Source organism: Apodemus sylvaticus, chromosome 14 (assembly GCF_947179515.1).
Source record: "Apodemus sylvaticus chromosome 14, mApoSyl1.1, whole genome shotgun sequence".
Classification (NCBI taxonomy): Eukaryota; Metazoa; Chordata; class Mammalia; order Rodentia; family Muridae; genus Apodemus; species Apodemus sylvaticus.
In genome coordinates, this window is record NC_067485.1 from 12,262,820 (window position 1) to 12,276,934 (window position 14,115).

The following is a 14,115-nucleotide window of genomic DNA, read 5'->3' on the forward strand; positions in this document are numbered from 1 at the left end:
GAATTTACTGCTGGGCAGTGGTGGCGTACGCCTTTAATCCCAGCACTCTGGGAGGCAGAGGTAGGCGGATTTCTAAGTTCGAGGCCAGCCTGGTCTATAGAGTAAGTTCCAGGATAGCCAGGGCAACACAGAGAAACTCTGTCTCGACAAAACCAAATAGATACATATACATAAAATTTACCAAACTGATAAAATCTGACCCTAACAAATGAACAACTTCAGAATCTTTCTTTAGTGGACAGTCTGATCAGATAAGTGCTTATTGGTATGATGTTACAGGATGTGTAGTAGTATACCATCTACCAAGCATTCCTGTCTTCTTTTTTTTTTTTTTTGGATTTGGTTTTTTCGAGACAGGGTTTCTCTGTAGTCCTGGCTGTCCTTGAACTCACTCTGTAGACCAGGCTGGCCTCAAACTCAGAAATCCGCCTGCCTCTGCCTCCCAAGAGTGCTGGGATTACAGGCGTGCGCCACCACTGCCCGGCTAAGCATTCCTGTCAAAAGAGAAACAATTTTAGTCAAGTCCAGGCTCTAGATGTAACTGTATTGTAGGAGATACAGGAAACAAGGGATGGCTAGAGGTCCCACTAGGCATAAGTGTTTCTCTATCCTGAGGACTTATATGGTGGAGAACTCTGAAAAAATTGTTCTCTGACTTTAATACAGGGATTGTGGCATGTGAGTGCATTACATGAATGAATAAAATTAGATTTTTTTTTTTCAGTTTTTCGAGACAGGGTTTCTCAGTTAGCTACAGCTGTCCTGGAACTCATTCTGTAGATCAGGTTGGCCTAGAACTCAGAAATCCGCCTGCCTCTGCCTCCTAAGTGCTTGCTGAGGATTGGACTCAGGACCCCTGGAATAGCAGTCAGTGCTTTTAGCTGCTGAGCCATCCATCTCTCCAGCCCAGCAATAAATTTTTTGAAGACAAAAATAGAGGAACAAGTCAAAGGACCGTATTAAACACGCAAACAATCACAGTTAGAGGGTAGAAAATTCTACAGGACAAATAGTCAAAGCTTCAGCAGATAAATGAACAAAAAAACCAACCAACCAACCAACCAACCAACCAACCAAATGAAAACATGGCAAGATAAGGACTACAAATGCCAAGTAAGAGAAATAAAATATTAAAGCCAAAACTGAACATAATAGGCACCCTTTTGCCTTGTTCTGTCCCTCCCTCCCTGCCTTCTTTCCTTTCTTCCTCCCTCCTTCGCCCCCCCCCCCCCCCCCCGTCCCTCTCCTCGACGGAGTCATGACATTCAGATTGGCCTACAACTTAGTATTTAATAGAAAACAACCTTCAACTCTTAATAATGTTTTGCCTTCACTTTCCAAGTGCTAGGATTACAGGCTAGGATTACAGCTAGTGCGCCTGGCTTCATAGGCTTCAGTTAACGTTGAAATGGAATATCTTCCTCAAGTCACTCTCCTTGTTTGTGTTAGTATATGTACATGAGCCTACTAAGGCCAGAAGAAGGTGTTGGATCCCCTGTGACTTGAGTTACAAGTGTTTGTGAGCTGCCAGTGTTGGAGCAGAGAACTGAACTCAGGTTCTGTGAAAGAGCACCAAGAAATCCTCTTCATCTCTGTAGCCCTGTCCACCTGATTTTTTGAGACAGTGTTGTTCTAGCAGGTTGTCTAGATAGTGATGGTTCAGGAATCTGCCTGTCTTTGCCTCCCAGTGTCTGGGATTACAAACTCGTATTGCCATGTCTGGCTTTTTACATGGAAGATGAGAAACCAAACTCAAGTCCTTATGTTTGTACGGCAATCACTTTACTGACGAAGTCATTTTTCTAGCCAAACACATGCGAACTCTTTACTTTTTGTTCTACCTTGATGTGTGTCCATAACGAAAAGTTAAGAAAGAAAGAAAAGAAGTAAGGGGGAGAAATGAAGGAGGAGAGAAAAAGAGATCCTGCTTTGGTGACAGAGCACCATGAGAAGCAGAGCAAGGGAGAACCAGCAGTGAAAAGCAGTCCTGAGCACTAAACTTCCTTGACATTTACAAACTGCAATGCAATAGGAGTTCACTTAACTAAAACTTTCATCTATAAACAATGAGATCACTCAGTTAATAACATTTAAGAAAGAAAATTAAAAGATGTATTTGTAAAGAAAGTAGCAGTTACAGAGAAACCTTGTCTTGGAAGAAAAAAAAAAACCCACAAAAAGAAAAGAAGGAAGGAAAGAAAGAAGCAAAAGGGTACTTTAGAACTGCTATTACTAAACTAGAGTGATGCAAGCAATGAGCTAATTGCCCTGTTGCAGTAAATCCAGGAAGGAAAGAATATCTTGTTACTTTGTATCTTTCGGGATACAAAGATAATATAAAACATACAGTCTCAGACTGAAGATACAGTTCAGTGATACAGTGTTTTTGTATAGCCTAGACTCTGATTCTAACTCACTCGGAATCTAAGTTGCAGTTCTGGAAAAATAAAAATGAAAGATTCTCTATGCTTCAAATCACAAAGCATAAGTAACTTCAAAATACAATATACACATAAATATGAAGACAGAATTTATAAACTTCACAGAAGATATATTAGTGGAAAAATACAGCAGAAGACCCGGGATCAATTCTCAGCATTCATTTGGCATTTCAAAGTCATCTATAACTCCAATTACAGGGAGTTCAAAGGCACCTAGGTCTACATGGCAGGCCAGCCAGGGCTAGACCTTGTTTTAAAAAAAGAAAAAAGAAAATGAACCTCATCAGAGAAGTAGGAAAATTGAAATAAGTAAAATACATCTAAATAAGTCACCAAGCTAAACTGTTCCTGTTTATATGTAACATGATATTACATGCAGAGAGATCCTGAGCCTTGAGGTCTAGAGATGGCTCAGAGGTTAAAAGCACTTGCTGTGCTCCCAGGGGATTTACCTTTAGTTTTCAGCATCTACATCAAGCAGTTTACAACTGCCTATAATTTCAGCTATAGGGAGTGACATTCAATTTTGGCCACTGTGGGCATCTGCACGTGCACAAATGACACAGTCACAAATGCACACAAATATAAACCTGAACCAGGGGTAATGGTGTATGCTTGGTATATACTAGTAATGATGACAAGTGCTCAAGGACTGAGGATTTTGTAGCCAGCCTGAGATGCTATATGGTCTCTATGCACTGACACAATGTCCAGAATCCTCCCACCTGGGAAAGACTCCTTAACCTTGTGCATGACTTTTTTCACTTCTGTCATGGCCCTGGATATAATGCTCTGGTGGATGGGAAGGAAACTTGGGTCTAGGGTTAAGGCCAGCTTTCAAAGGTCCTCTGCTAACATTTTTGGCTGTAGGCCTTTTATTTATTTATTTATTTATTTGTTTGTTTGTTTGTTTGTTTGTTTTCCTGAAACAGGGTTTCTCTGTATAGTCCTGGCTGTCCTGGAACTCACAAACCCTCTCTACAATATAATCTTCTCTGGAGGTTCATCCATAGCATAGAACTTGGGTATTTCTTGCAATGAGATTTGTAAATAACTCTAGAGACAAGCTTGAAATTAAGTGAAAAATGGAATGGAATATGGAAGCTCACGCCTTCTGATGTACAAGTCCCTATAAACCACATACAATTCTAGTACTTACACAATACCAAAGAGAACAATGAAGAAATGGGAGCTAGCTAGCATTTGTCACCACAGCCAAGGCGAGTCCATGTTAACTCTGACTTTACTGATACTGGGCTTAGGGCAATGGAAAAAAAGATAATGTCTCTGATTGTTTTGTCTGGATAGCTGAGTTTGAGATTTAGTTAGTTAGTTTACGATTTTGTGTGCCTTGTCTTCTTTGAGGCGGGTTTTATATAATCTAGTCAGGATTCAAGTTTACTATATATTTGACAATTGACCAGATGAATGCCCCAACACTGAAATGAGGTTTTAAACCTGGCTGGGAACAGCTAAAACCAAAGCCAGCATGGGCTACAGAGAGACCTAGTTTTGAAACACACAAACACAACAATTAAATCTCAAACTGAACAGTACATCTTTAATCCTAGCACTTGGGAGGCAGAGGCAGCAGGAATTCTAACACATTCTGGTCTACAGAGTTTAAGCCCAGCCAAAGCTACACAGTGAGATCCTATCTCTACACTCCACAAACCCACAAATGAAATCAACAGAAAGACCAACCAACATATAGGAATTTAAATGATCAAGTGTTTTTCTTTAGATTAAATATTTAAATGTGTGTCTGAGCCAAGGTATCCAGGCCAGTCTCAAACTTTTCTGACAATCCTCTCTGCTCTCCCCCTCAGTACTGGGATTATAAGAAATGAACACCCACTGGTTCTGAATATTTGAAGCTTTTCTCTGGCAAAAAGTATGGTTTGATTAATTTCTGGATCCTAATATTTAATGATATTTATTTGTGGTTCAGTAACACTGCTGGCTATGTAAGTCTAATGGGCTGAGTTTGATCCCCAAAATGCAGAGATTCTACAAAATTGTCCTCAGACCTACATACACAACAACACCACAGCATGCATGAGAGTTCTCTCACATATATAATATACACAACAATATAGAAAATAAAAATTAAAAGATAGGGACCTCTACAAAAGTAGAGGTTTTAACAACATGTACAGAGACTTCGAGAACCGGGATTAAGTTGATCAACAAAATATAAATGTAAAGCCGGGTGGTGGTGGCGCACACCTGTAATCCCAGCACTCTGGGAGGCACAGGCAGGCAGATTTCTGAGTTCGAGATCAGCCTGGTCTACAGAGTGAGTTCCAGGGCAGCCAGGGCTATACAGAGAAACCCTATATACCAAAAAACAAACAAACAAACAAACAAAAAAACATATATATATATATATATATATATATATATATATCCAAAATTCCTATACGTATGTATGTATGTATGTATGTATGTATGTATGTATGTATGTATGTATGTATGTAAAATTAGGAGAGAATAAATGCTCTGCTACACAGCAGGGTAATCACAAGTTATATTTAATCTGAAATTTTAAAATGAGCCAAATGAGGGGAATTCAAATGTTCTACAACAAAGAAATGATGAATGTTTAAAGGGATAGGTGTGCTTATTACCCTAGAATCATCACAAAGATTAACATGTAGACAGCATACTGCAGCTCATATAAATGGACAATAATTATGAGTTAATTAATAATTTTTAACACAGATGCATGGAGAGGGAGTGATGGTCAGCAATTAAAAGCAGTTGCTGGTTCTTCTAAAGGTTTCTTTCTCAGTACCCATACGGAGCAGCTCCTAATTGTCTGTATTATCAAGTCAGAGACTGACATTCCCTGCTGTTCTCTAAGGGCATCTGCATAGACAGGACATATGATCACAAACAAATACACATGGATCTTAAATAGATTAAAATTTAAAATAATTTACATTTTTTCATAAAAAAATTGTGAGTCATAGCTAAGTATGGTGACATGCACCCACAATCCTGGCATTTACAAAATAAACACAGGAGGATCAGGAGGTTCAAGGTCATCCTCAACTACAAAGTAGTATTAAAGCTACATGAGCTCATTTAAAATCTCAACAAAATAAAAACTTAAGCCATGAACTGGGAGAAGAAGCCTATCTTCACTGCTTCAATGGCTTGAACAGAAGGTGGCAAACAGGCACACAGAGAAGATGCCCAGCTTTAACAGTAAGCGCTAGCCGGGTGGTGGTGGTGCATGCCTGTAATCCAAGCACTGTGGGAGGCAGAGGCAGGAGGATTTCTGAGTTTGAGGCCAGCCTGGTTTACAGAGTGAGTTCCAGGACAGCCAGGGCTACACAGAGAAACCCTGTTTCAGAAAAAAACCAAACCAAACCAAACCAACAACAAAACAAAACAAAACAAAAAACAAATCCAAAAAACCAAACCAAAACAACAACAAAAAAAACCCAAACAAACAGTAAGCGCTAATTAAACCAGGAGTCAGCCATACACTATCAGCACAATAAAATGGAAGATACTGCGGACTGATGAAGAACCAAACCATAAGACATCATAGAAGAGAATACAAAATGGTCTAATTCTTTGCAGTTTCTAGTGAGTCAAAGCTATACCATAATATACACATTCTACTCAGGTACATATTCATTCAAAGGTAAAGACAAGAAGCTTGGGGCTGGAAAGATGCCTCAGAGGTTAAGATCACTAGCTGTTCTACACAAAGGTCATGCGTTCAATTCCCAGAAATCACATTATGGCTCAAAACCATTTATCTATAATGAGATCTAGTACCCCTTTTCAGCATACACAGGCTTACATAAAGACAGAATACTGTATACATAATAAATCTTTAAAAATAAAAAAGTAGCCAAGCAGTGGTGGCCCATGCCTGTAATCCCACTTGGGCGGCAGAGGCAGGCGGATTTCTGAGTTCCAGGCCAGCCTGATCTACAGAGTGAGTTCCAGGACGGCCAAAACTATACAGAGAAACCCTGTCTCAAAAAGAAAAAGAAAAAGAAAAAAAAGAAAAAAAAGAAAAAAAAGTCTGGTGTGTAATTCTGATAATCTGCCTTTATAAAAAATAAAAATAAAAAAAAATAAAAAAGTATAAACACCCAAATGTCAATCAAGATAAAGAAAAGCAGTAAGTACCTACAACTAACACTATTCAACAAAGGAAAAGTCCTCTCTGAGATTATGATAATGAACTATGATATAAGCAACAATATAGGTAGTTAGTAATTATGCTCAATTATGATTTCTCAGGCATATATAAATACAAATAGCACAACACAACATATCAAGCTGTATACTTCATCTTTTTGATCCAGGGTCTCACTATGTAATTCTTACTGGCCTGCAACTAGCGATGTAGAACAGGATGGCCTCAGACTCAGACACCTACCCACCTCTGGCTCATGAGTGCTCAACCTCAGGCAGCACAAACACTGCCATCATCACAGTATGGTAGAGGCCAGAGGAAAACCTGTAGGAGTCAGTTCTTTCCTTTCATCATCTGAGTCCTGAGCACCAGGTCTTGAGGTTCTGAGACAGGTACCTATATTCAGGTTTGAGCCATCTTGCCAATTCCTACCACATCCAACCCCCTTTTAAGAAAAGGTATCTCATGGGATTGGAGAGTTGTCTTGGCAGTTAAGAACACAACAACCTTCCCAGAGGGCCACAGTTTTAATTCTCAGCAAACATATGGCGCTCACTACTACAGTTAAGTCCCTACTCCAGTAAACCTGACATCTGCTTCTTGGCCTACTCATGCACCAGGCATAAACATCAAAATAAAAAACATTTAAGAGTAACAAAAGAAAATCACACTCACAGACATATTCCAAAGGATCTTGCTGGGTGTGGTAGCCCATGCCTTTAATCTCAGTAGAAGGAAGAGGCAGGCAGCTTTTGAGTTTGAGGCCAGGCTGGTCTACTCCAGGATTATAAAGAGAAACCAGTGTCAAAACAAAACAAAACAAAAACCAAAAAGGATTCCAAGATGCAAGTCCATACAGGCTGTAATCTCAGAAACGTCCTGATTATAGCATTGCTACCACACTGTATGCGACACATATCATCACTAAGGTATTTTAAGAAGAATAGCTGAACAGGAATGGTGGTTCATACCTACAGTCTCAGGAGGCCAGAGCAGAAAGAGTGCCAGGAGTTAAAAGCAAGCTGGGACTATGGTGCGAGTAATGGGGTGAGCGTAGAGAGGATGAGAAGAGAAGGAAGATGCTCTCTCTCCTGATACATTATTTTGTTTTGTTTTGTTTTTTGGTTTTTTGGATTTGTTTTTTTTGAGACAGGGTTTCTCTGTGTAGCCCTGGCTGTCCTGGAACTCACTCTGTAGACCAGGCTGGCCTCGAACTCAGAAATCCCAGAAATCCTCCTGCCTCTGCCTCCCAGAGTACTGGGATTACAGGCGTGCGCCACCAACGCCCGCCCGGCTCCTGATACATTATTAACACAGATCAATTTCAAAGCCATTACCACACTTGAGACAGGGAGAAATGACTACATACTATTTAATTTATAAGGAACTCTCCCACCCCGCTTTAAATTTAAAAAATCTTTTATTTTCAAAATAAACCAGGAACAACTTTACCTTGAGGTCAGTTTTTTGTTTGTTTGTTTGTTTGTTTGTTTTGCACTTGGTTTTTTCTGAGACAGGGTTCTCTGTATAGTCCTTGCTGTCCTGGAGCTCACTCGGTAGACCAGGCTGGCCTTGAACTCATAAATCCACCAGCCTTTGCCTCCCAGAGTGCTGGGATTACAGGTGTGTGACACCGGGAGGCCGGCCAGAGATCATTATCAAATGATACAGATAGCAAGGCAAATATGAATTATTGGCACAAATTACATTAAGTCTTTTCTAAGATTAGGGTGATGACATTCTCTAAGGTTTTACTATTTTTAACATTTATTCTCAGTGTGTTCATGCAATGGAGTATCTGTGGAATTTAGTTCTCTCCCTCCAATATGTGGGTCCTGGGAACCAAACAGGTAATCCACCAAGCCATTTTGCCAGCCCCTATACTAAGTCCTTATTTACAACAAAAAGATTTCCCCCTTGACTCTCAAATATCTGCTTCAGCTATTGCCTCAATTTCATCAAATTAAAACCTTGTCAAAAAGAGGACATGTTTACTTTTCAACCCAGGGTGGTGTGGTTAGGCTTTACAGTATATCAAGTACCTTCACAATGAAAAATAAAAAAGGCTTCTTTCACTGCACATGACCCTTGCTGTGCTGTCATACCTGTCTCTGCTGACCACGCATCTTGGTGGTGCCTCCAACACTAGCTCCTCCTCAAACTGCAGCCGTTGGAGCAGTGAGAACCCCAGAGGTACAGTGGAAGGCCTGACTGCTTTGCTGCACTCTATGCTGCTCTTAGAAGATCATTTCCACTTTTCATCCCAACCATAAGTTTCTCAAATAATCTTTCTCTAAATAATTTTATTTTTAAGCTTTATTAGTTCTTGAGAGGTTTGAGAATGTTTTCATCACATTCACCTCCCTCCCTCGTCCAACTCTTCCAGACTCAACCCTTTTTCCTAGGCAGTTGTAGTTTGTTTGTTGTAAACAGTCTTCATGTATAGGTATTGCTGGCCCATAACTTGATTCAGGGGTCAGGTTATCTGCAAATTCTCAAGTGTACGGCTACCTACCTTCCAATTGTTGGGTTTATAGACAAGTACCACTAAGGCCAATCTGCCACATTAGTTTCTTTCTTTCTTAAACCCACAATTAAGATTTTAATTTCTGTTATTGCCTTATCACTGATCATACTGTAATTTAAATTCTCTCTCTCTACACATAAACACACACACACACACACACACACACACACACACACACACACACACACACACACACATCCAATATATTGCTTTGAACTACCTCGTACTATTCTATTTGTCAAGTAACATTTTGTTGGGATCTCACAATACACACATCTAGACAAGCAACAAGCTCACTGTTGCAGTCTTCAATACATCTTTTTCCTAAAATCCTCGAAATTCCAATTGTTACAAGACAGACTTTATCTACTTTACCTGTGCGACATTCATTGCAGATAAACTTCCCTCGAGGCATCTCGGTTAGGCCAAGGCACTCCAAGTGGAAAGCCCCACAGCACTGAGCCTCACATAACAGCAGTTCACCCAATTTCTCACAGTTCTGTTAAGGAAAAGAAACAAATATATCTGTAGAAAGACTTTAGAATTACTCCCAAATGAAGAATCCTTGAGATCAAAAGTTAAGAAATATCTTTTCAAAACCTGTGAAATCCCATTATTTATTCAACTAATATTTATAATTACCTCTTGTGTGCAAGGCACAACATCTCTGGTTTTTACAGAGAGATGATACAAACAAATAACTGAAAAACAAAACGTTTAGTTACTTTCCTTGTGCTCTGATAAAATACCCCAACAAAAGAAATTTAAGCAATAAAGGGTTTATTCTGGCTCACAGTTTTAAGATATACTCTACCACAGTGGGGAGGTCAAGATAGCAGGGCTAGATATAGCTGGTCATACACCATCCATGATCAGGAAGCAAAGAGCAACTCAGTCTAGAATCCCAGCCAATGAATGCCACATCCACGCTGAGCGAATTTCTCCACTTTAATTAACCTAATCAAGGTAATATCCCTTATTATCAAGACCAAAGAATAAATAATCCCTCACAGGTGTGCCTGGAGATGATTCCAAATCCCATCGAGTTGATTATTAACACTAATGATAACACAAGAAAGAGATAAGCTAATGAGAAGTCAGCTACCTGGGGTTTGTTGATGAAAGATGACCTCTAAGATCAGTCTCTGAATGTTCAAATTAGGTGCATAGAGAGACAAAGGGAGGTAGCAAGTACTGAAACCAAAGAAAGCCACTGTTCCTTTACTAAAGTGAAGACAAGTCATGTCAGGCAGGAAATGACATTTTAAAAAGGCACAGGGGGCCATAATTTCAGATTTTATTCTAATTGCAAAGATATACCACTAAGGAGATTTATTAAAGGCTGACCTTAGGTGCTCACCTTTAAGAAGGTTCCTGTAGCTGGTTAGTAGAAAATAACCCAAAAGCTGTGTGTTGGAGATAATATCAGTTGGATTTGGATCCTAACAGTTCCAAAATATGAAAAGCACTCTAAAGTGTATCTCAAATTACTTCATTAAAAGAACAAAAACAAAACAACAACAACAACAAAAAAAATCTCACACCCTTCTCTTTATCCCGGTCACTGAATAAAACATAAAGCCTTGGGAGCAAGGCAAAGGAGAGATCACATTATTGACTGAGACAATCCCATAGAGGGCATGGTATCACTAAAGGGAGGAAGAGCCTTATGGAATTAATTTCTCATTAGGAAAACCTTGGAAACTCCCAATATTTGTTACTTTCTACCCTATTTATATCTACGCAGTGATCATCAGCAAAATACTAAAACAAAAATAAGCCTTATACTATCAAAGACACCCTCATAATAAAATCTGTGATCACCCAAATCTTTCATACAAAATGACATAGAGACGGCATCGATAGTGGATGTATGCACAGTGTTCATGTATACTTTAAAGCATTTTTATTATATACATAGTATGCATGCTAGGAAATAGTTGTTACACTCTGTTTTTCAAGAAACAACAACAAGAGTCAGTATGAGGCCAACTAAACAATTCAGTCAGTAAAGTGTGTGCTTCAAGCACTAGGACACAGTGCAATCCCCAGGCCCACACAGAAAGCTGGGCACAGAGGTACACGCTTGTAAACCCAGGAACAACAAATAGATGTGCCGCACCAACCCCAGTAGATTCTGTGTGACAAGTTCCATAGACTGAGTGAGACATTAGACTTCAAAAGAAGGAGGACTCCTAGAACTGGTTGTGGAACTCTTGGATGGTATAAACATATTGAGCCATAGTTCTCATGACAATTTTTCTGTTTTGTTTTCTTTCATTTCTTTTCTTAGTTACAGGTTCCTGATAGCCTAGGCCAAGATCCTAAGCAAGAATAATGGGTGAGCACTGACCATAAAGATTTATTAACCAGCCTTGGACAGGGTTTCTCTATGTAGCCCTGGCTATCCTGGAACTTACTCTGTAGACCAGGCTGGCCGCGAACTCAGAAATACACCTGCCTCGGCATCCCAAGTGCTAGAATCGAAGGAGTGCGCCACAACTGCCCCGCCAGAATTGTTATATTTTGATGATTTATGCTAATAATGATGTTACCTGTTCTGTTTGTGATTTACTGAATACATAGTTTCAGAGTTGTAATGCTTGGATGATTTTCCCCAGCACCAAGTGGTAGAGGCAAGATCTCTGAGTTAAGTTCTTCCCCCCTCCCCCCAGACAGGGTTTTTCTGTGTAGCCCTGGCTGTCCTCAACCTGAGAAATCCAACTGCCTCTGCCTCCCAAGTACTGAGATTAAAGTTGTGCACCACCACTGCCTGGGTAGTTAAGCTCTCTAAATTAAATTTCAGGACAGCCAGGGAGGGATACACAGTCAGATTTTGTCTCAAAAGAGAAAGGAAGTAGACTTCTCCAGAGGAATGACACCCTACTTTGGCTTTTGACTTCCACAATGCATAGACACACATATACACACACATACATACACACAAACAGTCACATAGTACAAACACCTACACAGGAATATGTGTACCCCTCCAAATAAATACGTACATGTTTAGAACAGACCCAGTCATCAACTACTATACAGTACACATCACAAACACTACAACAAAATTTTCCAAAAAATATTTTCCATCTATACAACTAGATGAATCCATCAAAACCAAGATTTACTATCTATAAGAAATCAAAGAAGCAGCCAGGCATAGTGGGACACACAGGTGGTTTTTCAGCCAGCCTGGTGTACAAAGTTCTAGGGCAGCCAGGGATGTACAAGGAGAAACCTAGTCCTGGGGATGGGTTGGGGCTGGGGAGCTCAAAGAAACTAATGGTCTTAGTCAAGCCTAAATAAACAAGTAGGAAAATGTTGGGGAGAACTGTAACCAAACTTAGGATATTAACGTAGAAGAAATTATTCTAAAATATTTGACTCTCCTATTATTTATTATTTCCAAATGAAAGCTAAAAAAAAAGTCTCAGATTGGGCTGGAAAGTCAGCAGATAAGAGCACTGACTGCTCTTCCAAAGGCCCTGAGTTCAAATCCCAGCAACCACATGATGGCTTACAACTATCTGTAATGAGATCTGATATCCTTTTCTGGTATGTCTAAAGACAGCTAAAAGTGTAATTACATATAAGAATAAATAAATCTAAAAAAAAAGTCTTGGATTTCAGTATTAATATACTGAGGGTCAATGACAGTTTTTATATAGTAAGCAAATCCACACTCAGTTTAAAATATGAAAATGTCAATTAAAGTACAAACTGAATATTTTTCAAATTAACTACATGGTTCACTCTAATCCCTTAATTGGGACAAAGCACATGATTTAATCTTTGAACTGTATACTTGACAAAGAAGTGGTACAAACAAATTATATCAAGACAACAAATGTACTTATATCACATTGTCCAGCAAGCCTAGACCATAGGGTACCTTAGTACCGATTCCTTCTGCTCCTTCTGCTTGTAGCTTAAAATGACTATTGACCTTATTCTGCCTAGAACTCCCAGTACTGGAATCACAGATGTGCGACACCAGACCCAGCTTGATTTTTTTTAAGGCAGGGTCTCACTGTATAGCCCTCAATGGCTTGGAATTTGCTATGTAGACTATTTTGCTGACTTCAAACTCAAAAGACTCACCTGGCTCTGTGTTTTAAATGCTTGTACTAAATGTGGGCACAACATTGTTTGGCAAATATTATAAATGTATTTATACTCTGACTTGTCTTATCAATAACTAATTGAATGCATAACTGCTTTTCAATATTAACACAGCATTTGGGAGCTTGTCCAAACATGGAAATCATTCTTTATTCTTTTCAAGACAGGGTTTTACCATGTAGCACTGGCTGTCCTGGAGACCAGGATAGGCTCAAACTCACAGATATTTGCCTGCATCTGCTTCCATAGTGCTGGGATTAAAAGCATGCAACACTCTGCCTGGTTCAGATAAACATCCTTACTGTTAAGAAAATGAATTTGCAAAGACAATGGAATAAAATTATATGTCACAGCAGCATATTATGGGCCTGGGTTTATGTTTTACTTAAAAACAGCAGGGTCCAGGTACAGTGACTACTAAAGCAGGCAGATCTGAGTTTGAGGCCAGGCTGGTCAACATGGAGACTCTAAGCCACCCAGGGCTGCATAGTGAAATCCTGTCTTGAAAAATAAAAACAAGAGGGCTGGAGAGATGCTTCAGTGGGTAAGAGCACTGACCACTCTTCCAGAGGTCCTCAGTTTAATTCCCAGTAACCACATGGTGGATCACAACCATCTGTAATGGAATTTGATGCCCTCTTTTGGTGTGTATGAAGAAAGCAACACTGTATTCATATACATAAAATAAAACAACCCATGCCCCCACCAAAAAAACAACAAAACCCAACAACAAATAAATAAATACGGCAGCAGAAGAAGTGGACCAGTCAGTAATGTGCCTGCCTTGTAGGTACCAGATCTGAGTTCAAATTCTCAGAACCCATAGAAAGGACTGAGCATCTGCTGTGCTTATGATC

The 14,115-nt window shown here is 39.6% G+C and overlaps 1 protein-coding gene across 6 annotated transcripts in view; it reads right to left on the minus strand.

Moving 5' to 3' along the window:
• Nsd1 (nuclear receptor binding SET domain protein 1) overlaps positions 1-14,115 on the minus strand; it is a 110,043-nt gene that overhangs the window by 26,531 nt on the left and 69,397 nt on the right. For all 6 annotated transcript variants that reach the window (XM_052156665.1, XM_052156664.1, XM_052156667.1 and 3 more), the window contains exon 12: positions 9,509-9,632. In XM_052156665.1, coding sequence (XP_052012625.1) covers positions 9,509-9,632 — 124 coding nt within the window. The remainder of the gene's footprint in view (positions 1-9,508; positions 9,633-14,115) is intronic.